This window comes from Bombyx mori, chromosome 12 (assembly GCF_030269925.1).
Source record: "Bombyx mori chromosome 12, ASM3026992v2".
NCBI lineage: Eukaryota > Metazoa > Arthropoda > Insecta > Lepidoptera > Bombycidae > Bombyx > Bombyx mori.
Genome location: NC_085118.1, coordinates 12,088,903 through 12,111,438, shown reverse-complemented (window position 1 = coordinate 12,111,438; position 22,536 = coordinate 12,088,903). Strand labels below are relative to the sequence as shown.

At 37.1% G+C, this 22,536-nt stretch overlaps 3 protein-coding genes and 1 long non-coding RNA gene across 4 annotated transcripts; 2 read left to right on the top strand and 2 right to left on the bottom strand.

Moving 5' to 3' along the window:
- Window positions 1-45: 45 nt before the first annotated feature.
- Window positions 46-11,958, top strand: LOC101735601 (zinc finger protein 62 homolog). The gene is made up of 10 exons (XM_004926513.5): window positions 46-464; window positions 1,168-1,293; window positions 2,347-2,488; window positions 2,656-2,778; window positions 5,739-5,971; window positions 6,328-6,446; window positions 6,870-6,978; window positions 8,308-8,457; window positions 9,865-10,060; window positions 11,710-11,958. The coding sequence occupies exons 1-10, from the start codon at window positions 369-371 to the stop codon at window positions 11,841-11,843; spliced, it is 1,428 nt and encodes a 475-aa protein (XP_004926570.2). The 5' UTR covers window positions 46-368; the 3' UTR covers window positions 11,844-11,958.
- Window positions 11,942-18,323, bottom strand: LOC101744465 (tyrosine-protein kinase transmembrane receptor Ror). Its single transcript, XM_062671544.1, has 4 exons — window positions 15,897-18,323; window positions 15,677-15,819; window positions 15,461-15,610; window positions 11,942-14,926 (listed from the first exon to the last, which is right to left on the bottom strand). The coding sequence occupies exons 1-4, from the start codon at window positions 18,144-18,146 to the stop codon at window positions 14,557-14,559; spliced, it is 2,913 nt and encodes a 970-aa protein (XP_062527528.1). The 5' UTR covers window positions 18,147-18,323; the 3' UTR covers window positions 11,942-14,556.
- Window positions 18,324-20,064: 1,741 nt separating this feature from the next.
- Window positions 20,065-22,295, bottom strand: GPB5 (glycoprotein hormone beta 5). Its single transcript, NM_001130908.1, has 4 exons — window positions 22,271-22,295; window positions 21,752-21,969; window positions 20,629-20,787; window positions 20,065-20,253 (listed from the first exon to the last, which is right to left on the bottom strand). Exons 2-4 carry the CDS (start codon window positions 21,959-21,961, stop codon window positions 20,152-20,154), a joined length of 471 nt encoding a protein of 156 aa, NP_001124380.1. The 5' UTR covers window positions 21,962-21,969; window positions 22,271-22,295; the 3' UTR covers window positions 20,065-20,151.
- On the top strand, window positions 20,235-22,026 carry LOC134199867 (uncharacterized). Its single transcript, XR_009974521.1, has 2 exons — window positions 20,235-20,376; window positions 21,864-22,026. It is a non-coding gene; the product is annotated as an uncharacterized LOC134199867 (long non-coding RNA).
- Window positions 22,296-22,536: the final 241 nt, after the last annotated feature.

Genomic DNA, 22,536 nt, shown 5'->3' with positions numbered 1-22,536 from the left:
TGTACTGTAAAACTAACACTCAGAACTAAAGACTCAAGGTGGGTGACATTTGCGTCATTCGTGTCGGTGAACTCCGGCAATAACACACCAGTTGGACTGTGAGCACGTCAAGCAATCAAAAATCTGAACGAAAACCGGGTTTCACTTCTGTGTGAAACATGATTCGGCGTTTTGACATTGTTTGGTGTTTATTTCTTTTGCCTGTCCAACACCTAATTAAGACTTAACGTACATATTATCTATGTTCCAGTTTATCCACCATAGATAATAAACTTATGTATCCACAACAATTGCACATTGGTTCACAATTTAAAATATTAATTTACAATTTCCTCTAACGAAAACCCTTTTTTTTATCAGAAATTTTAATGATGAAAGTCTGTAGAGCATGTTTGTCAGATAAATCTTTATACCCTCTAGAAGAAGAAATTGTCACCGAATATAATAAGCTCACAAATCTTAATGTAAGTAATGTTAAAGTAATGATAAATGTTAAAGTATCTTTGTGCTCCAAATAAAGTAAATAAACGTGTTTTCCAAATGGCCTGATACTCATTTTTCATTAAAAAAATACTACTTCCAAGTTAATTATTCCTATTCCTATTAATCCTATTATTCCTGTTAAGAATTCCTAATTCCATATTAAGCATACAAATAGCCAACAAACATCTTAAACGAAAATCTATTATCAGATTAAGCGCCTCTTTATTTGAAAAGAAATCGACTTCTGACTAAGTGGACATGGAAACATTTTATAGAAAAAAAAACTACTATGTAAACAAATTTGATAAAAGAAGTTTGGTAAATTTCAGAAATTATGGCAGCCTTTGCCTCATTCACTGTCTTTTCTGCATCCACATTTATCCATGTTCTAGTTTAATTTATCTAGTAGTTTTCTGCCCGGCTACTTATTTGCAGTAAGTGCTGCATTGGAAAGCTAAACATGGGTAAACAATCAAGAGAGATGAATCAGGTCATATTATGATTCTCATCTATGAGACGGCATACAAATTGTAGTAGACTACTACTAAAACATACAATACAAGTGCAAGCAATAAATTTTATGTGCTTGTGTTTGTGTGCCTTCATATAACTAATATCTGGGTAATCTATTAAGTCAAACTTAGTTTATGTATTATGATGCCGAATAGTTTTTTTTTTTTCTAGATTAAAATATCGGATGGAATGCCACAGTTCATTTGTAAAAAATGTAAAGAAACCATAAACGAATTTGTAAAATTCAGAGACAAGTCCCATTCATCTGAAACTACTCTTCGTGAAAATATAACGCCAGTAAGTTTTAATTGATAAATCTTAGAACTATATAGTTGTATTAGTGGTGAATGGCAAATTTTTATTGGAAGTTCGCTGAAACAAAAAAATCCTACCTAATATAATTCTAACGTAAGACCTGTAAGACCGTTGAATACATTGTATATTTTATGATAAGTAATATTGTACAGGGTGTAAGAAGTTAAATATACTTAAATTTTTGTCAATGTAGAAAAATAAGTCCCTAGGAACTTGTGATATTTTCTTTTTTTTATTATTTTTAGAAGTCGTCGTGGCCTAACGGATATGACGTCCGATGCATTCGTGCTGAGCGATGCACCGGTGTTCGAATCCCGCAGGCGGGTACAAATTTTTCTAATGAAATACGTACTCAACAAATGTTCACGATTGACTTCCACGGTGAAGGAATAACATCGTGTAATAAAAATCAAAATTATAATTTGCGTAATTACTGGTGGTAGGACCTCTTGTGAGTCTGTACGGGTGGGTACCACCGCCCTGCCCATTTCTGCCGTGAAGCAGTAATGCGTTTCGGTTTGAAGGGTGGGGTAGCCGTTGTAACTAAAACATGAGACCTTAGAACTTATATCTCAAGGTGGGTGGCGCATTTACGTTGTAGATGTCTATGGGCTCCAGTAACCACTTAACACCAGGTTACCAGTATCTGTGAGCTCGTCCACTCATCTAAACTATAAAAAAAAATTTTTTTATGGTGGACAAGCTTACAGCCCATCTGGTGTTAAGTGGTTACTCAAGCCAATAGACATCTACAACTTAAATGCCACCCCATCTTTAGATATGGGTCTCAGTTAGAACAGCTGCCCCACCCATCAAATCGAAACTCATTACTACTTCATGGCAGAAATAGGCAGGGTAGTGGTACCTACCCGTCTGGACTCACAAGACATCCTACCACCAATAATAAGCATTTTCTGGATTAAAGGTACTCTAAGACCTTTTTTGTATACCTAATCCTAGATGTATATGAATCAAACAAACTCCTTTTTAAGTGATAACATTATCACAGAACTTATCACATGTAAACTTTTCCAGGTTAAATTAGAAACACAAATTGATTTAAAAACTGAAGTTAAAACTGATGAAGAAGATGAAGATGCTAATGATTTTCAAACAGCATTAGATATTGATATAATTGGTGATATAAGTGAAACAAAAAACCTTTTAGTTGAAAAAGGTACCTACCCAGAGCATAGTTTCTTAACAGTAGGTTCTATCTCATGTGTATACTTGAAATCTTATTCTTCAATAGTTGATTAATGAGATCAGTCTACTTAAATAATGTAAATTCGGTCAATAATTTATCGATTGATTTAATGTTAACCAGGTTTTTTGTCATTCCAGATCTTATCCATAATTTAAGAAAAGAAAAACAATCAAATAAAAAATCTCGAGCTAACCAAATTGGAATTAAAAATAAACATTGTAAAATAAAAAATGAGGAAATAAATAGATCATTACAGTGTGGTAAGTTCAGTGTTCTCTTTTTATTTATCACCAGCGACCCGCCCTCGCTTCTCTTCGGAAACATTACATTTTTATTATTGATAGCTGAGTCCTACCGTGATGTTACTCGCGGTTATTGTCGTACAGCGGGTAAGGCCGCGGAGCGAAGCTAGTCTAAAAAAGGTAGCTTAAGTTACTCCTTTTATCATCAGCTATCAAAATCGGTCCAGCCATTCTAAAGATTAGCCAGAACAAACAGACACACAGACAGACAAAAATAAAAAAGATATAATATGCTCTGTGGTGTATACATACTTACGCATTTAGTAAAAAGTGGTTATTTTATTATTACAAACTCCAATTTTATTTATTCGTCTAGATTTAGACAGGTGAATAAACTCAGGGGCATCTGGTATTCGTTGGTTACAGAAGTTCATAGATATGCTAAGACTTTAATGAACATGACTTTTTTTTATTTCTTAGATGGGTGGACGAGTTCACAGCCCACCTGGTGTTACTGGAGCCCATAGACATCTACAACGTAAATGCGTCAGCCACCTTGAGATATAAGTTCTAAAGTATCAAGTATAGCTACAACGGCTGCCCCACCCTTCAAACCGAAACGCATTACTGCTTCACGGCAGAAATAGGCAGGGCGGTGGTACCTATCCGCGCGGACTCACAATAGGTCCTACCACCAGTAAAGTTAAGTATGTATTTTATTAGATTTTTTATGTACCTGTTGTATTTTAAAATAACCATAGTCTCAACCCTTAATATGTGTAGGTACATCAAGCACTTTATTCTTTAGATCATAATAACTTCATAATGAGAATGTTTGGATCTTCTCAGTGAGTTGCGATTCTGATCCGGTGGTAGATTCAGCTAAACACTGCTGTCACTAAGGCAGGTGTTTTTTTTTTTTTTTTTTTTTCCACAGGAGAAAATCGCCGGATCCCCACCCGCGCGGCAGGTGGGGTATGTGGGAGTTGAACCTCACTAAAAACTCCTGCCGCTCACAACCGGCGCCCTACCTCGGACCGGGCCGGAGCCCAGTCGGGGCTATTGAAACGGCGGGACAGGATTGACGCAGAGCACATTACATCCATCCCACCGTCCCTCGGACGCCGGACCGGTGGCCGCCAGCGAAACGACCACCGGTTCCCTCGTTCAGCGGGCCGAGAGCCCGCTTTGATGGCGCCGCGTTACACCTTCCCCCAGAGCGGTCGGGGGAACGCGGTCTACCATCACCCGGCTTCCTATTGCGGGTGAGCGTGCAGAGCACGCCACCCCTCGTCTGGGTCCCTCCCCGCACAAAACGGGTGGGACCCCTAGCTCTTAGGGGGCCAGGTCACGGATACGACCCCGGTCCCGACCCCCTGCTCGGCGGCGGCGGGTTTCTGCGTAGTGAGGAGAGCTTTCCCTCACTCGCCCCGCCGCCTCCTTCTGCGAGATGGTGCACTCGCAGAAGTCGAGCATAGCCTTCCATGACTCATCGCTGCCAAGCATCGACGCCACGACGCCAGGCAGCGACAAGTCAGGTCCTATCTTTGCGACCAGGACACGGCGCTGCACCTCCCAAGCGGGGCAGACAGCGAGCGTATGCTCCGCCGTGTCCAGGTCGTGTCCACAATGGTGACACCTCGTCGTCGGCTCAGCCCCTATCCGGCGCAGGTACTTCCCGAAGCATCCGTGCCCGGTCAGCACCTGCACCAGACGAAAGGTGAGACGTCCCTCGCCACGATTCACCCAGTCATCAAAGACCGGGTAAACCGCCTCGACGGTCCGTAGCCCCCACGTGGGGTTGGCCAATCGCCTCGACCACGACTCGAGCACGGACCGCCGAGAATGGGCCTTCCGCGCCCGCAGCTCACTCTCGGGGACACGCGCCACGCCCCGAGCACGAAGCTCGCTGCGCCACCGATAGTCGGCAGCGAGCGACTCCGCCTCCAGCTCCCATGGCGGCGTCCCCGCCAAAACACACGCCGCCTCGAAGGAGACGGTGCGATATCCGCGGATGACCCTGATGGCAACGGTGCGCTGCGGCCGGCGCAGGAACCGAGCCATAGTGGCCCGGTTGCGCGGCTCAGCCCACACAGGTGCACCGTACAGGGCCATCGATCGCACCACCCCCGCGTAGAGACGGCGCACAACCTGATCCGGTCCCCCAATATTCGGGAGCAGCCGGCTCAAAGAACCGGCCGTCCCCATCAATCGGGGGACCAGCTCCGCAAAGTGAGCACGAAAGGCCCACCGGCTGTCCAACACGAGGCCGAGGTACTTCAACTGCACCCCGACCCCTATCCGGACGCCTCCAACCACGATGTGGGTGTCAACGGGTGGCGCCCTCCGCGGCCCGTGAAACCACAGAGCCTCGGATTTATTGAGCGCCACGTCGAGACCCAGCCTCCTTATCCTTCCGACGACGAGGGCCACTCCCGCTGTGGCGAGACGGGCAGACTCCCTAAAATCATCCCCCCGGGCCACGACCAACGTGTCGTCCGCGTAACAAATAACGCGGAGGCCCGGGAGGAGGGCGCCCCTCAGCACCCAGTCGTACCCGATATTCCACAAGAGGGGGCCGAGAACCGACCCCTGCGGAACACCACGCACGACCGGAAAACGATGAAGGGTCCCACCGTACCCGGTACATACGACCGACCTGGCCCCCAAATAGGACCCAACCAGCCGGCGGAGGTAGAGGGGCACTCCATGCCTCTCCAGTGCCCCCCCTATCACGGTCCAGGGCAGAGTGTTAAATGCGTTGGCGATGTCAAGAGACACCGCCAGCGCCACCCCACCCCGAGAAACGGCCTCGTCCGAGAGGGACCGCACGCGAAGAATTGCATCCACAAGGCAGGTGTTAGCAAAGTATTGCAGGCTGATGTGAGTTTTCCTACAACACTACTGGTAATTAGGCAGACCATAAAGAGTCTACCGAGAACCTCTCAACCAAAGGTATAAGCCGCTAATTATTTCAGGTATTTGTACACAATACTTCAGCTCCAACATATTGTTAAGTTCTCACATAGAGACACACAAGAACAGTAGAAATTGTGAATTATGTGATAGGAAATGTAGTAACTGGGCACAGCTTTTAGCTCACAGGATGGAACACTTACCAAATAATCAACAGCGCTGTCACATATGTTCCATGTATTGGTGGCGGAATTCAAATATGGAGCTTCATTATAAAATATATCATTTCCATCAGGTAAAATATGGCCTACAATGACTTTTTTTTCCACAAAACAGCTGATGATTACTTGAATACAAGAAACCAATAGATATAAACTTAAGGTTTTAAAGAAGGTTTAATTGCAAACAAGATTAAATCAAACTTAATACTATTTGTAATATGAGTGGTAATCGAGTATCGCTAAAGATAGATCTCCCAGATATATATCAACGATTGGTGTTGCACACAACCCATGGTCTCCAGTGAAAAACATGTGACATATAGTGAAGTCTTTCTAAGGTAGAAGAAAATTTTTGAAATATGATTCACAAAAGCGGGTCTCTTAATCTCTCTCTCATATTGTTCAGTTTTAAATTGAATACAATTTTCAGGGACCAGGTTGGAAATGTGAGCAATGCTTGAAACAATTTGAGAAACCAAAGAAACTATATCGACACATGAACGTTATACACGGTGAAATTAAGTTCTTCTGTGATTATTGCTCTAAAGGGTGACTATTATTGTACTTAAATATTTAGATAACGGAAGCATATTATTTTTTTATGTAGCATTGAACGCCTGAGATAACGCTTTTTCTCTGAGAGACGCGATGTCGACTTTTCATATGAATTATTAAACAAGTGTTCCACCCTTCAAATTGGGACCTATGACTGCTTTGAGGCATAATAGGGTAAGATGATGGTGCGCTTACTCCATTTTATCACATTCCTCGATTTCTGTGTATCAGTCAAAATTTCCCCTTCATATATTATTATGTAGATCGCTTTTTTTACCAAAGGTTTTCTTGAAGAAAGCCCTTAAATATAGGTTAAGCTTGCTTTTGTAAATAACATTTAGATTTGTTTGTTTTTTGAAGAAAAAAAACTTCACCCTGTACATAAGATTTGATTTTGTTTGTAATCTCACATTTCAGATTCCGTTCTAAAACAAGTATAGCGGTACACATACTAAAGCATGAAACGCAGAAACACTTGTCGTGCGACTTGTGTGATTATAAAACCAAATACCATGCGGGACTACTAGTGAGTATGAAATTATGAAACGCGATTCTAATGAGCTTCAAACGATAACTATTCCATAATGATTTTAACCGTAACGATAAATTCGATCAATCTCTACGCCTCATTATTCTCATACAGAAATTTTAAATTTGAATTCGGAACTTCATACAAGTTCCGAATTCAAATTTAAAATCGTTCCAAATACAGACAACATCAATAAATATTGTAAAAAAAATGTTGTATTTAGTTCCAAAAAGGACCGCAGTTCTGAGCATAGATAATACACTTCATATTTACAATAATTATGGAGGTTATAAGGTTCATTAAGGTTCTGAGAAGAACTGGGGAAGTAGTGACTATCTATGTCTATTGTTTTTGAAGTGAAAACTTCGTTAGTATCGTTGTAATTCGAAAGTCGATGTAACGAAAAAAAGCGACAGTAAAAAGAGACAGACATATAAAATCATAAGATTTAACGTGTTGAGAAAATGAGATAGGGCGCATTATACAGTATTTCTTATATTCGTGGTTTGTGCTCTGCTTCGTACCTTATATTATACTTAATAAATTCTGTATAAATTTATGTAATATATTACGAATAAAATGTAAAATAATTATGAAACTTTGTATCACTATGATCATTACTAAAACCTATAATTATCCTCTTCCCGGAATTTTACATTCGTCTCATTATTTTGAAGCAAAATTTTTTTAAGGTTTCACTTATACCACGTGTGAAATGCACACCGTTTTTTTTTTATTGCGTAATTTGATGCACGAACAGACGGCCCACCTGGTGTTAGTTGAGTACTAGGGTTATACACTTCGCACCATAAACACCGTCACTCACCCTGAGATATAAGGTCCAAGTCTCAGCTGTATTATATAACGGCGCATCCCACCCCCACCCTTCAAATCGGAAAGCTTTGTTGTAGGAATAAGCACGACATTCGTACACTTCCCTCCGGATTTGAAATATATCCTTTGAGTAGTGCTTAACTTGGAGCTTTGTTTCGGAGGTAGTCTGGAGTTTTTATTTATTTATTGCATAGACGGGTGGACGAGCTCACCGCCCACCTGATGTTAAGTGGTTACCAGGGCCATAGACATGTACGAGTACAACGTAAATGCCGCCACCCACCTTGAGATATGAGTTCTAAGGTCTCAGTACAGTTACAACGGCTGCCCCACCCTTCAAACCGAAACGTATTACTGCTTCACGGCAGAAATAGGCAGGGTGGTGGTACCTACCCGTGCGGACTCACAAGGACATCTTGTACCATCAGTAAATTCTTAGAATTTGATCACTATATTTTTCATTTATAAAAGATAATAATATAATAATTACAGAATCACAAGATCAGATACCATACAATGAGCAAAGTTAACTGTAAAACTTGCGAGAGAATATTTAAGGATCAAGAGAGCTGTGACAAACATAAGTGTGATAAAGCAACGACTGTTTGTCATGTTTGCGGTATCGAAGAAACCAATAGAAAGGTAATTTAATATAGAATTTATTTACTATCGCCTCGTTAGTGGATTCTAACCGTTGATCAGTTCTTTTTTTTTATTTTTTTTTTATTGCTTAGATGAGTGGACGAGCTCACAGCCCACCTGGTGTCAAGTGGTTACTGGAGCCCATAGACATCTACAACGCAAATGCGCCACCCATCTTGAGATACAAGTTCCAAGGGTCTCAATTATAGTTACAATACAATATAGCTACAACCTCTAACTGCTTCGTCATAAATTTTCCCAATTTTCACACAAGGATTGAACTTGTGTGAAAATTGGGAAAATTTATGACGAAGCAGTTAGAGGTTGTAGGTATTTAATTGAAAGCTCACATTCGTTATTCATAGATCTAGTCATCACATCATCATAAGGTTGTTTGTTCTTATCGCTAAAATCGCTTTTGAACAGATATTTAAGTACATGGTACTGGTGGTAGGGTTCTGTGTAGAAGCTCGCCCGGGTTGGTACCACCGTCCTGTCTATTTCTGCCGCAAAACAGTAATACTGTGTTCCGGTCTGAAAGACAGGATAGCCGGTGTAACATACATAAGGCTGCCCATCCAGGCCAGGATAGGCAACGCATCTGAGTCACTGATGTACTTTGGATGTCTATGGGCGACGGTTATCATTTCCCATCAAATGAGCCGTAAGCTCGTCTGCCTATCGAAAGCAATAAAAAAAAAAAAAAAAAAAAAAATGTAAAAATATAATAGGTTAGAATAAAAAAAAAAGTAACAGAAATAACGTCACTTGTTGCTTGTTCCTTTTTTTTTTAGGTGGTAGGACCTCTTGTGAGTTCGCACGGATAGGTACCACCACCCTGCCGATTTCTGCTGTGAAGCAGTAATGCGTTTCGGTTTGAAGAGTGGGGCAGCCGTTGTAACTATACTGAGATCTTAGAACTTATAATAATATCTCAAGGTGGATGTCGTATTTACGTTGTAGATGTCTATGGGCTCCGGTAACCACCTAAGACCAGATGGGCTGTGAGCTCGTCCACATAAAAAAAAAATCCTTCATGTAGATCTTCACGGAGGGAGTTTTATAATAATAATTAAATGTGCGGTCGTACAAATGTTAACTAATCAATACATGCACACAATGAGAGTATATAATATACTGTATAATGACTGTGCTGTATTAATGATAATTTTATAAAACAGTATTAGAGAAATCATTCATAAAATATATTAAAATATTTAATGGTAAAAAATTATGACATACATATCATAAGATGCATTAGATTTATATGAAAATTTCATATTGAATTTGAATAGTTGATATAGTAGGTGGTCAACATAAGCGTGTAATTTATAGTTACATACATAGTTTACAGGCAAGGCTAATTAATAGAAATCGTGTAAAAAGGACATTTTTTTTTTGTTTCAGTTACTAAAACACATGAAGAAACACAATCCAGAATCAATATATAAATGTCACAGGTGTCCGGCTGAGTTCAGAACGTCGAATGGATTGAAAGTGCACATCAACCGACACGAGAACAATAAGACGAAACACTGTGAATATTGTCCGGCTAAGTTTTATAGTGCCAGCGTACTGATCAAACATCGACGAACACATACAGGTTATTATACAATCACTTAAAAATAAACGACGTTCCACTGTGGACGACTCTAAGATAGAGGAATTACTGTTTATCTATACATATAAATAAAATTGGAGTGTCTATTTGTAATATTGAAATAACCGCTTTTTACTACATGCATATGAATATATATACGGTACAAACACAAAAATATTTTTTTTTACATTTTCTGTCTGTCTGTCTGTCTTTCTGTTTGTTCCGGCTAATCTTTGGAACGGCTGAACTGATTTTGATGAAACTTTGACTAATAGGTAGCTGATGATATAAGGAGTAACTTAGGTTACATTTTTAGACTAGCTTCGCCCTGCGGCGTCACCCGCTGTTATTGTCGTACCGCACGCAACATGGCGGGACTCGCCTATCAATAATAAAATTTAATGCTTCCGAAGCGAAGCGAGGGCGGGTCGCTAGTCTCTAATATAGATATTGAGTCCGAGCGGGAGTCAAACTTGGATTTTGTGTAACTAGGATGATTTTTTCCCTACCAAATAGCTGGTGACCTAAGGGCTTATTCCAGCTACGCACGATTTGGTAAGTGAGCTTACGGTTTCAAACTGAGAGGATTTGCTAACACTAGCCCTAGCAAGAGGAGTAATTTAATCTATAGACTGCCCACTGATTTTCTCGCCGGATCTTTTCAGTGGGTCGCGATTCCGATCCCGTGGTAGATTCTGTGAAGAACTGCTCTTGCTAGGGTCAGTATTAGCAACACTCCGGTTTGAGCCCCGTGAGCTCACCTACATGTTAGGGCGAAGCTAAAATAGCCTCTCAAGGCTCTCAGCATAGGTAGGAGAAAAAAAAAGTTGTAGTTCGCAGAATCTACCACCGGGTCGGAATCACGTGAGGATGACGGGGTATTGTTGTGAGTTTGCATGACTAAAGCTCGTTATTCAACTTTTTTGTTGTGAAGGTGTCATGTGTTCCGGCTTGAGGGATGGACATAGATAATACCTTTAATATGTAGGAAGGATGTGACAACTCTTAGAAAGTGTAATACGAAGATTATCCAAATTTCTCGATTTTTTTATTAATTCAATTCAATAAGTATTTATTGTACCTGAAAAGGAACAGACCGATGCCTGAAAAGTTAGGTATTTGTTTATGAAAATAAAAAATTAAAATTTCATAATTTTAACTTTGTGGAAATAAAATATATAAAGCAAAAGTTATCGTAATTATTGATTATATATTAAGGGTAATAATCATAATGATGTTAAATTCGCTAAGTGACCATCATTATGTCTATGTCACAAGTTGACGGCAATCAAGAATTGATGTCCACGAGCTCCAGTAATCACTTAACATCAGGTAGACTGTGAACTCCTTCAGCCGCAGTAAAAATCGCACATATTTTTTTATGATAAGTCCATATCTTCGGCAATCTTGTCAGGTGAATCATACGCTATCGACCGCCATTGCGCCCCTCTCGCACCCCATAAACCAGTAGGAAACAATGCTCATTAGAACAATCTTAATCATAAGTAGATAAGTATGATAATTTAAGTAGCGCATGACATAAACAATAAACCTACTAAAAATACTATACACCTCGTCTTATCTGTTTGTATGTCACATTAAAAACTACATAAAGTAAATGAATAAAATTTTAAATGTCTATTCTGTTGCAGGTGAAAGACCGTACGTTTGTAAAGTTTGTAGCAAAGCTTTCACCGGGAATCATAATTTAAAGCTCCACATGAGGGTGCACGGCGAATTCCTCATCAAAAAGAAAAACAAAGATGCTGATGTTGCCATAGTTTAGCAAACGTCGACGTTACTAAAAGTTCAAGAATATAAACACATAATATAATGTAATGAATTATTTATAGAAACCTAAAAATATTTTCGGAAATAAAAGTGTTCTTTTTTTGACAAAATTATTTATTACATTTACAGCAGTACATAATGTATAAGGTAAAAAATGTATATATCACATACAAAAAGAAAAGTCTTTGGCAAAGTACAAAACGTACTATGAAACATAATAATTGTATACTAAATTAATAAAGATATGTAACAATTTTAACAAAAATACGAAGTATGATTATTGAAAACATATGATTAAATTAAATACTAAACTTATCCCACTAAGCACTTAATTACAGGCAAGCAAATGGACAGCAATATCTTAAATTTCTATGAACATAATGTATTTCTGTATGGAAGTTGTATGGTATGCCTTAATAAAAAGTCATTGTTTTTAAGAATTCGTTGATTAAAGGAGAAAAACCAAATTAATAGCTAGGGAGTGTTTTTAAAATATTCAGTCTCGGTGTCAAAAATGTTGACTTTTACAATTCAGAGTATAAATAAAAATAAAATCAAGGAATTAATCAATAAAGCAACAAAACAAATATCATTTCACTACATGATATATTAGAAATAAGTGTGTTCATTGGCTATTGGTTAACAACTGAAAACTTAACAAGTGAATAATAAACATTGTTGAGCAAATAATGTAATTATTAAGTACAAGTGCTTTTGTATCGTGTATTAATGAATGTAAGAAAACCCAACAAATCACGTAGTATCTAAAAGTCTGATTAACCATGGAGATAGATAATATATGAATACATAAATGAGAAAACCTATTTTTGCGCTTTCCGAGTAGGCCGTACGGCCGGCCACTCAAGCGAAGAAAATATTCATTAACGAAATTCATAATCAAATCTTGATCAAACTTATCATTTTCTTGATTTCATAATGTACTTGCTAATGTTATTCTTAAGACATGCCAAAAAAATGTCTTAATACACAATGTAATCTCAACGCCCAAGAAGCACACGATCCTTACTTTGACGGAAAGAGAGGACCGATGTCTATTGACGTCATAGGCCAGTAATATTTAACCTGTCAAATATTACTTTATTTTGGCAGTGATACCTGATTTGAATGTAAAAAGGTACTTAACTACCAGTTTTAAGTACTTATACTTCAATAATATCTTAAAAGTTCCAGTCTTAGTAAATACAATACTTAATTTTATATTACTACAGAATAAATTAAATCACTCAATTACTTACATACATAGACAACCAAAAGGGGATGGCCCATTTTCGGCCCAAAGCGGACAATAGATTATAGAAAAAATACTTAGTGCATTAATTTTGTCATAAATAAATATGCATTTACTTTCTTGCAAATAAGCGCCACTATAGTTTACAATAAGTAGTTTAAAAAAAGTAACTCTATTGAAAAAACAAGGATTTTTATTTTTGCGGGGAAAAATATTGCCAGCTTCAAATCCTTTTACGTATGAAGTAAATATTTTGAGTATATACATAAAACATATAAATAAATCATTTTAAGTATTATCATTAATCAAACGATTTTAATGGATTTTATGCACATAAAATAACATCGAAGACATACCCATTGGACTTTAACTTGTAACTATACTTGAGACCTTAGAACTTATATCTCAAGGTGGGTGGCGCATTTACGTTGTAGATATATGTGGGCTCGAGTAACCACTTAGCAACACCAGGGTGGCTGTGAGCTCGCCCACCCATCTAAGCAATAAAAAAAACTTTACTAGTATTGTTATTTAAATATGTACAACTAAAACAAAAACATAAAAAATAATGTGTACTCGTAAAAAAAAGATTAAGATATAAATCAATTATCGGTTATTTAAAAAAATAATCGATATATGAATTTCATGTAATTATTTTTCTTTATACTGACAACACTGAATTTAATCTGACTGACTGACACTTCGCTTGCTGCTTGTGGTGTTGTGCTTGCGTACAAAATGGATGTGTTTTGATTTTTCTTCGATTTATTTTACTTTTATCAATAACGTTTCATACTACGACTAAAAAACATTGTGTGAATTGTGGTTTTACCCTGACCGAGATTTAAAACCGTGTATATGCTCTCCTTTGCTATTTTTAGATGATACTAATTGTGTATGAAGATGAAGAAAATATAGATATTTAAAGAATTAAGTGTGTTTTTATACCCTATTGGATAAAAATAAATTAGGAACATCTTAAACATTAAGAAAAGAAAAGTTCTTGAAGTATCTCACAATCCGACACTTATTTATATAGAAAATTAACCTCAAAACGAGTTTTTATTTTAATTATATTTTTTATAATAGTGGCGTCAATTTCAATATATTTTTTAGATATCCAATACATTTAAGAATTTGAATCAGTACATTTTTATAGTAATATTTGATGTCCATCTTGGGCCTAGCACACTATGGAGAGTGGGCAATCCCCTTTCACAAGCACTTGTATTAAACAAATTAATGATTTTTCATACCATTCTATCAAATAAATATGCTTGTCTTATAAATTAGTTCATACTGCAATAATACTATGGTTCTTAAACAATAAATTGCTTGTGATTACAAAATAATAATTGGCCTGATACCTTTAATACCTAAGATATTTTGATCATTTTGTTTTGAATGCAACTAGCAAATTATTTGCTTAAAAACATCCTTAACATGAGGCAATTAATATCTAAATTTCATTACCGTGCTGTGCATTAGGTATTCTAATGATTGTCTCCCTTGTACTCATGTTGCCTATTTTGTCTGAGTCTATCAGCGATGCTGCACTGTGTTTTTTAGATTTTGGAGCTAATGGGGGTACTTCACTACATGTAGAGCAATTATCATCAGTTACCTTCGAACTTGAACCAGCTACACTAAATTTCTTTAAGCTCCCGGTGGCAAGAGAGCCATTAGATGAAGAGCAATGAGGGGGCAACAGTGGAACTCTTTCCTGAAGATCCCTGCTAGTACTAGTCGTTCTGTACGCGCTTATATTGCTGCTAGATTCTGATGGTCCAACATCTGAACATCCCCCCATCTGGATCCACTCTTGAATTCTAAAATAAAGTCAAAGCAAAGTCAAACTCCAATAATAAACTTCATATTCAAATTTAATCTTTTTGTTTGCTAAAATCAGCAGACTAGGCTAGCTGCTTATTATATTAAAAAACAGTTATAGTAAAAAACAAAATGTGAATAACCCAATCTTGAAGCATAAGTTTGAAGTCTTGGCACAATAACTATCCTTAAAACCAGAATGCATTATTGCATCAAGGTATAGGAATTAAAGACTGGCAGGAAAATAGCAAAGATAATGTTGCAGTGGAAGTGTGGACTAACAAAGGGTGCAGCAATAGTCAGAAATTGCTCTAGAAGAGGAGTTGCAACATATGTAGATAAGTTTTAAAACTAAAACCCATGTATAACTTTGTAATGAAAATGGGAAATCGGAAAATTATAATTAATTTCTTCAAAATAAAATTATCTCATTACAAAAACCTGTATTTTTGTAAATAATAACAGCTTTTAGGTACTAAATCCTACAATAGATATTATATAAATTGCAATATTAAAATTTCATTTAATTGTACCTGTTAACTATATCTTCAAATGATGGCCTTCGATGTGGTGTGTGTTTCCAACAGTCCCTCATGAGTTCATACATGGGCAATGGACATGCTGATGGTGCTGCTAAAAACTCACCACTCCGCACCATCGATATGACTTCTTGATTACTATAACTGTAAATATATAGATAAATAAATATCTGCCTGAAATAATGAAGGAGAAATTTTGTCTATACATACCCATAATAAGGCTGGAGGCCATAACTGTAAATTTCCCACAGGACAACCCCATATGACCATATATCACTTTCAGTAGTGAATTTTCCATAAAGTATAGATTCTGGTGGCATCCATCTAACGGGCAATAAACTTTTTGATTGTACCTGAAATTCATTCAGTTTATTTTTAGGTAAATTTTATTATGGTAAATTTATTATTTTATGATTTGATGTCTACTTACTCTGTAATAATCTGAACTATATATATCTCTAGAGAGGCCAAAATCAGATATCTTCACAACAAAATCATCGGAAACCAAACAATTTCTTGCAGCTAAATCTCTATGTACATAATGGTGTGAGGCCAAATACTGCATGCCTGATGCAATATTATGTGCAATGTTCAGCAGTCTCATGGGAGGTAAACCCTTTCCTGATGGAGGTGCTCTTCCCATTAAAAATTCATGCAAGTCTCCTCGAGCCATGAACTCAAATAACATGCAAAGTGGTTCTTCACTTAAAGCAACACCAACAATACACACAATATTGTCATGGTTAAGTTCAGAAATCAAATCAATTTCTCTTCTGAAATCAGCCTTGGTCTTAGCTGAAGCATTTTCTTTGAGTGCTTTGACTGCTATAAACTGTGTATCTCCACTCTTTTTCAGTGCTCCTTTGTAAACTTTTCCAAAAGCTCCCTCCCCTAACTCTTCCAGGAATTTGATCTGCGACAGTGAATATTGAGGTATTCTGAGTACACCATTTCCACGAGTACTCCTGGTCAAATGGGGCTGATTACTATGGTTTGGCAGTAAGTCTGTCATTTCTATTGGAGAATTCAATCTAGAATTTCCATAGATATTCTTATCAGCATTAGGTAAGTTAATGTCTCTAATTGCAGCAGCATTACTCTTTTTTTTATGTCTGCAAATGAGACAAACAACAAATCCCACAATAACTATGAACGATACTGCCAAGATAACAACTATGTATATCCAAAGTTTGTGAGCACATTTGGGAATGTTACAAAATTGTTTATATAGTTTACCATCTTTATCTACCACACACCAAGGCTGTTCATTGACTCCTCCTGGGTTACGGCAGTAGCTGTGTCTACCAGCAAGTACAGGGTAATTTGATAATGTAACATACATTTGCTTTGACCATTCAATACAAGCCAACCCATTACTGGCAACATTAACTTTGCCCAAATAACTACTGCCGTTTTCCCAATAACACTCATCATCTGAAATCATTAAAGCTCCAATTTCAATTTTAAGACAGTCTGGATCATTTTCAGGTAAATCTTGACATTCTTCTAAAGTTAATTGCTGACCAATATGGGGATGCCTTTTCGCTATGGCATATTCTTTCTGACATAATTCTGTTTCTAAAATTTCACACTCTTTCTTACATACTCTCCTCAGTATTGTTGTATTATGACGATAGTTAAACATTTCATTTGATATATTGTTTGGTTTCAAGTAAAAAGTATTAGGTACATTTCCATTAGGCATATTTTCAAATACAACTTCAGGAAAATCTGCAGTGTTGGTTCTATTTGATATGAGAAATACCTGTCTTGCATCTTTAAAGAAATTAGCATTTGTAGCTACAGGATTTCTACATATGGGAAAAGTGGAGTAGCACAAACTAGGTAATGCATATCTTTCACAGTGTGAACTTATTTCATTAGAAAATCTTGTAACTTGTATTGCTTTTCTTAACTTCTCTTCCAATTCAATCTGTGTGGTATCATATGGGATATAAACAGATTGGCCTCTTAAGTGAAATGCACAAACTTTCCCAACATATTCTTGACAAATTGGTTCAAGTTTTTGAAGAGGTATATTAGGAGAATCAGTAACGTTTATATTCATAGTTTTAATATTTTCTGACACCACATCCGGGGTTGTAATTCTTAATTCATTTACAAAATTTGAATTTGGGAAATATGGTGCATGGGTAGGTATGTCAACACTATCTTCAACTTTGAGTAAGGAAGTTTGCTTTTTTTCATACATTTGTTTGTAAACACATGTGTAGTTACCTGCATCACCATTACTTATGTTTCTGATCTTTAAATTTGTGGAAATCGTTATATTATTGATTTTAGTTGTAACATTAACTTTGTTTGAAATTTCAATACTTTTATTGTTTTTGAGCCAATATACTTTTACATTGTTCAACAGTCTTTGCTGTATATGCTGCGGGGGTAGCTCAGCATGTAAAGTTTCTATACCTTGTTCATTTTTAGTGTACTTTTCAACTTTCGTAAAGTTTATGTAAGCTTCACATTTAAAACGAACATCACTACCAGGAGATCTCGTTACATGCTGAGGTAAAGATTTAGAAAAGAATATATCCAGTTTGATGTTCCATTCTGATGTACTATTAAGTCTTAGAGGAGAGATAGATTCTGTTTTCTCTTCACTTGATGAATGAATGTCATGTAAACACAGGCACATAACTAACACTGTAATACATTTCATGGTTATGGTTTTCCATAACACTGATTTTGTTAACAAAACATAGCAACAATTGAACTTTTGTTCACATTTTCTTTTATTAAAATAAAGAGTTATATTTTGTGTTATTAACTTTTATGAAATTTCTCACAATAATCCTAACATTCGATCGAGCGTTTTGACCATAGATAATACATAATTACACATTTAACTTGATCATAGATAATTTATTTATTAGATATGTACCTACACTACCTACGACACAAACTTATAAATACTAGAATAACTACCTATAGATTGACAACCTACCCACAACTTACTGTAGCAAGCTGTGGCCGTTTTCCAATTACAGCACAAGAGCGCATTATGCGACATAATGCTCAACTAAGCTTCAGCATAATTCGGCATTGTGCGTCACTGAGTCGCAATATGCTCTGTAATTAACCATTACTTAATGGTAGTTTTCCAAGTAATTGGAAAACGGCCTGTACTTGCGTACTTCCTATTTATTTATTCCTTCCTATTATAAAGTATAGTAATCAGTTTATCACGTTCACACTGCTGCCAGTTTAGTTTATTACTTATTAAAATATAAGTCATCCGTAGTTTAACCCAAAATTAAAGTTCAATTCATAAATACTGAAATACTTTGCACTGCACTACCCTACATCGAAATGATATCTTTCACTCTTTTTTTTTTATTGCTTAGATGGATGGACGAGCTCACAGTCCACCTGGTGTTAAGTGGTTACTGGAGCCCATAGACATCTACAACGTAAATGCGCCACCCACCTTGAGATATAAGTTGTAAGGTCTCAGTATAGTTACAACGGCTACCCCACCCTTCAAACCGAAACGCATTACTGCTTCACGGCAGAAATAGGCAGAGCGGTGGTACCTACCCGTGCGGACTCACAAGAGGTCCTACCACTAGTACCTACCACTCTGTTAAAAAATAGACATGTATGTTGATGCAGATTTATAATCAATGTATATAAGTGGAGAGTTTCATTCAAATCCGATCAGCGATTATTGCATGATCTCAAACAAACTACGTTTTGTATTCCTGTACAAAGCTATATCCACGAGCGTCACTTACCGATCACCATTAGATGAATTGTATGTTCATCTGCCTACGATGGAAAATAGAAAATAATCGAAAGTGTGGAGTAGCACTAAACTATCAAAACCAAATAATCAACGAAACTTGGCTACTTCCTCAGTACCAAAAGACTACCTACTTATTACATGCTGTAACTATTACTGCTATTTCTCTTTTTATGCTTATTAAAAAACTACTACTATATTTTATAACCTTTTTTTCTTCAGAGAGCAGTATAAAATACCCTTGAAATTGCAGTTTTAACGAGTACTTATATGAAAATAAAAATTATAAAATGAACATTCACAGTACTGTGTGCTTAGTGCGAGTATTGTAACGTTCTCGATAGCGTAAAATTTAACTCGAATTTGTATGCAGTTGGAACAGCGGCAAACATAGGCAAACGTTCCAACTCCATACAAATTTGAGTTAAATTTTACGCTATCGAGAACGTTAAAAAACTTGCACTAAGCACACTGAGTTGTTTCTTGTAAATGACATACAAGAGGACAGTAACGACCTACCACAATTATGTACAACCCATGGAGTTAATAAGTAGTTAGAATAGTAACTCTATGGTACAACCATAAATGCTACAACCATTAGTAACCTACATCAAAAGAAAGCGGTAAAAACTATAAATAGAATGGAGCAAGTTTTAATGTTTTTATTAGTAGCAAGTAATACACCCTACTTACGGGGAACGAAAACATTATTTTCCGTGGTGCAAAAAAGTGAAAATATTATTTATCTTTGTTTATTAATCAACGTAAATTGTTACATAAAACATAATTAATTATCTATTGTAAACATATTGTAATATTAATGAAGATCATAGTAACTTGTTGAATGTTCACGATGGTAATGTACAATTATTAAACAGCATGCTAGTCGTAAATCCTGTCATTAGATAAAAGTTGCAATTTCTCATTCCAATTCTTCTTCCAATTCTTCTTTGAGAATGAGTCCTCCTAAAAGAGACGAATCTGGTGGAAGCCATTCACAACTTGTATCTTCGGACGAACAGACCTGAAAAATAAGATTTGTTTTCATGGGATCTATATGTATTAGAAATTTAAATCGAAAAGGGTCACCGTGAACTAAAAAAAATTGGAATTGGTCTTTGAATTGCATGTACCGCTGCTTATTGAGGTTTGTTGATAAATTCTAGTAATTATGTTATATTTTGTATTCTGATAAATTTGACAAAGCAAAATCACTAGCTTATAAATGAAACATTTTTACTGAAATTATTATGACCGGTATTGTTTATGAATTTCGGTTGTTAACAAAAAATCTTTTTCGCCATTATATGTACTTATTTTAAAATCAGAATTATTTTGTTTTTATGTGAAGAGAGATTTCTTATTAAAATATCTATTGAAAATTAACGAAAATAAATACTTGGCATCTGCAATTCACAGCTTCAACATAGTGATAGATCTCGGTTCCTGGTTCAACTCCGGGGTCGCAGTTGCGCAACTTCACCGATGCATGTCGTCGTTCGCCATGCACACAAACGGGGTGGTGAGATTCTTTATACGGGAATTGCCAATCGGATATCTAAAATACATTTTAACTTTGATTATTGGAACCTCTGGGTCTGCGGAGGGACTTCGGTTCCCTCTGTATTTTGTACCGTATGTTCCATAGGGAGTGCTCTGAGGAATTGTTCGAGATGATACCGTCACCTCGTTTTTACCATCGCATCGCCCGCCACCGGAGTAGAGTTCATCCATACTACCTGGAGCCACTGCGGTCATCCACAGTGCGTTTCCAAAGGTATTTTTTGCCACGTACCATCCGGCTATGGAATGAACCTTCACGGTGTTTCCCGAGCGCTGTGACATGTCCTTCTTCAAGCGAGGCTTTTTCTTCTTCTTCTTCTTCTTCTAGTGCCTCTTCAATCCTGAAGGTTGGCCGTTAGCTTTCTATATTCGTTTTTATCTGCAGCCAGCCGGAACAGCTGTTTGACGGAGGCAATACCGGTCCACTCCCGGATATTCCAGAACCATGATTTCTTTCTTCGCCCAGCACGTCTCTTTCCGTCCACTTTGCCCATAATTATCAGCTGGAGCAACATGTATCGATCGTTCCTGAGCACGTGGCCGAGATACTCTATCTTGCGCTTTTTGATAGCAGGCAGCATTTTCCGGGACATATGAACGCGCTGAAGCTTTTAGAGAGTATTAAGCGGTAGGCAGCGGCTTGGCTCTGCCCCTGGCATTGCTGAAGTCCATGGGCGACGGTAACCACACCATCAGGTGGGCCGTGCGCTCGTCTGCCTACAAGGGCAATAAAAAAAAACTTTTTAATCCCCCTTTTTTTCCAAAATTAATTACCCATTGTATAAAAATACAATATAAGGTCTTTTTAACAATCCAAAAGCGTCTTTTTATAAAAAAAAACAGACACAATATTTGATATACAGTATTACAGCTGATACAATTAGTGATATACAAAGCTACAAACTACTTCAAATCACGTTAAAGAATTGCATATTCGGTAAGTTAATGCCTATTCTTACCTCATAAGAAAGACAGTATCCCCAACATGATACAATTTTAACGTCATCCCAACAACGGCGACTATTTAAATCAGTCTGCATAACTTTGTGTGAATGGCGCTTTAATTTGCAGCGTACACTCATTGATGCGTCAACACAGAAAAAGGCCCAGCAAATACACGCCATAAGCCCAACGGTCATCATACTCAGTCTGTTAATTTTGTTCAACATTTTGAAAACTGTAAATGCACAAATAAAAATAAAAGTTAAAGGAATTACCTAGAACTTTCTTAAAAGTTTTTGTTATTGTTATCAAATGTCTACAACCAACTCTATCGTAAGTCAGGGACATCGGCAAAGCCACGGGCACAATCATTCTGTTTGATTCTATCGTTTTCGGATTTGGTTCAAGTGCAACACAGGCCTCAGGAAAACTTAATGTACGAACTCATTACACTTAGTAGATTTCAGAAACAAATGGTACATCTAAAAACAGAGTTAAAGAAGAAAACACAAAATATAAAGTTTGGTATGCAATACCTGAGCCGATGCTCTTTCAAAGGCTTCTGACAAAAATCCTGATGTTAAATGTTTTTATATGGATTCGAAATGGACGTCAAAACATTTTCTTACACTCTGGTTCACATAGTAATATCGTACAAGCCATTAGATTCAAGTCTGAGCCGTTAACAAGCGGATAAAAAAGATAATTCCGACATTCAGATTGTAATTTGAATATCTAATTTTAGCACAATTTTCCTACAACCCCTCGCGATCCGTATCTTAATTTAATGGGAGCAAGTTTT

Excerpts from the sequence above, each read along its gene's own strand:
- LOC101735601 (XM_004926513.5), top strand. The coding sequence starts at position 369 with ATGATGAAAGTCTGTAGAGCATGTTTGTCAGATAAATCTTTATACCCT. Across the intron at positions 465-1,167 it reads ATAAGCTCACAAATCTTAAT|ATTAAAATATCGGATGGAAT; the intron begins GTAAGTAATGTT and ends TTTTTTTTCTAG. Across the intron at positions 6,447-6,869 it reads TGTGATTATTGCTCTAAAGG|ATTCCGTTCTAAAACAAGTA; the intron begins GTGACTATTATT and ends CTCACATTTCAG.
- LOC101744465 (XM_062671544.1), bottom strand. The coding sequence starts at position 18,146 with ATGAAATGTATTACAGTGTTAGTTATGTGCCTGTGTTTACATGACATT. Across the intron at positions 15,820-15,896 it reads ATAGTTCAGATTATTACAGA|GTACAATCAAAAAGTTTATT; the intron begins GTAAGTAGACAT and ends AATGAATTTCAG. Across the intron at positions 14,927-15,460 it reads TTTGAAGATATAGTTAACAG|AATTCAAGAGTGGATCCAGA; the intron begins GTACAATTAAAT and ends ACTTTATTTTAG.
- GPB5 (NM_001130908.1), bottom strand. The coding sequence starts at position 21,961 with ATGTTGAACAAAATTAACAGACTGAGTATGATGACCGTTGGGCTTATG. Across the intron at positions 20,788-21,751 it reads GATACTGTCTTTCTTATGAG|ATATCCGATTGGCAATTCCC; the intron begins GTAAGAATAGGC and ends AATGTATTTTAG. Across the intron at positions 20,254-20,628 it reads CTGTGAATTGCAGATGCCAA|GTCTGTTCGTCCGAAGATAC; the intron begins GTATTTATTTTC and ends CTTATTTTTCAG.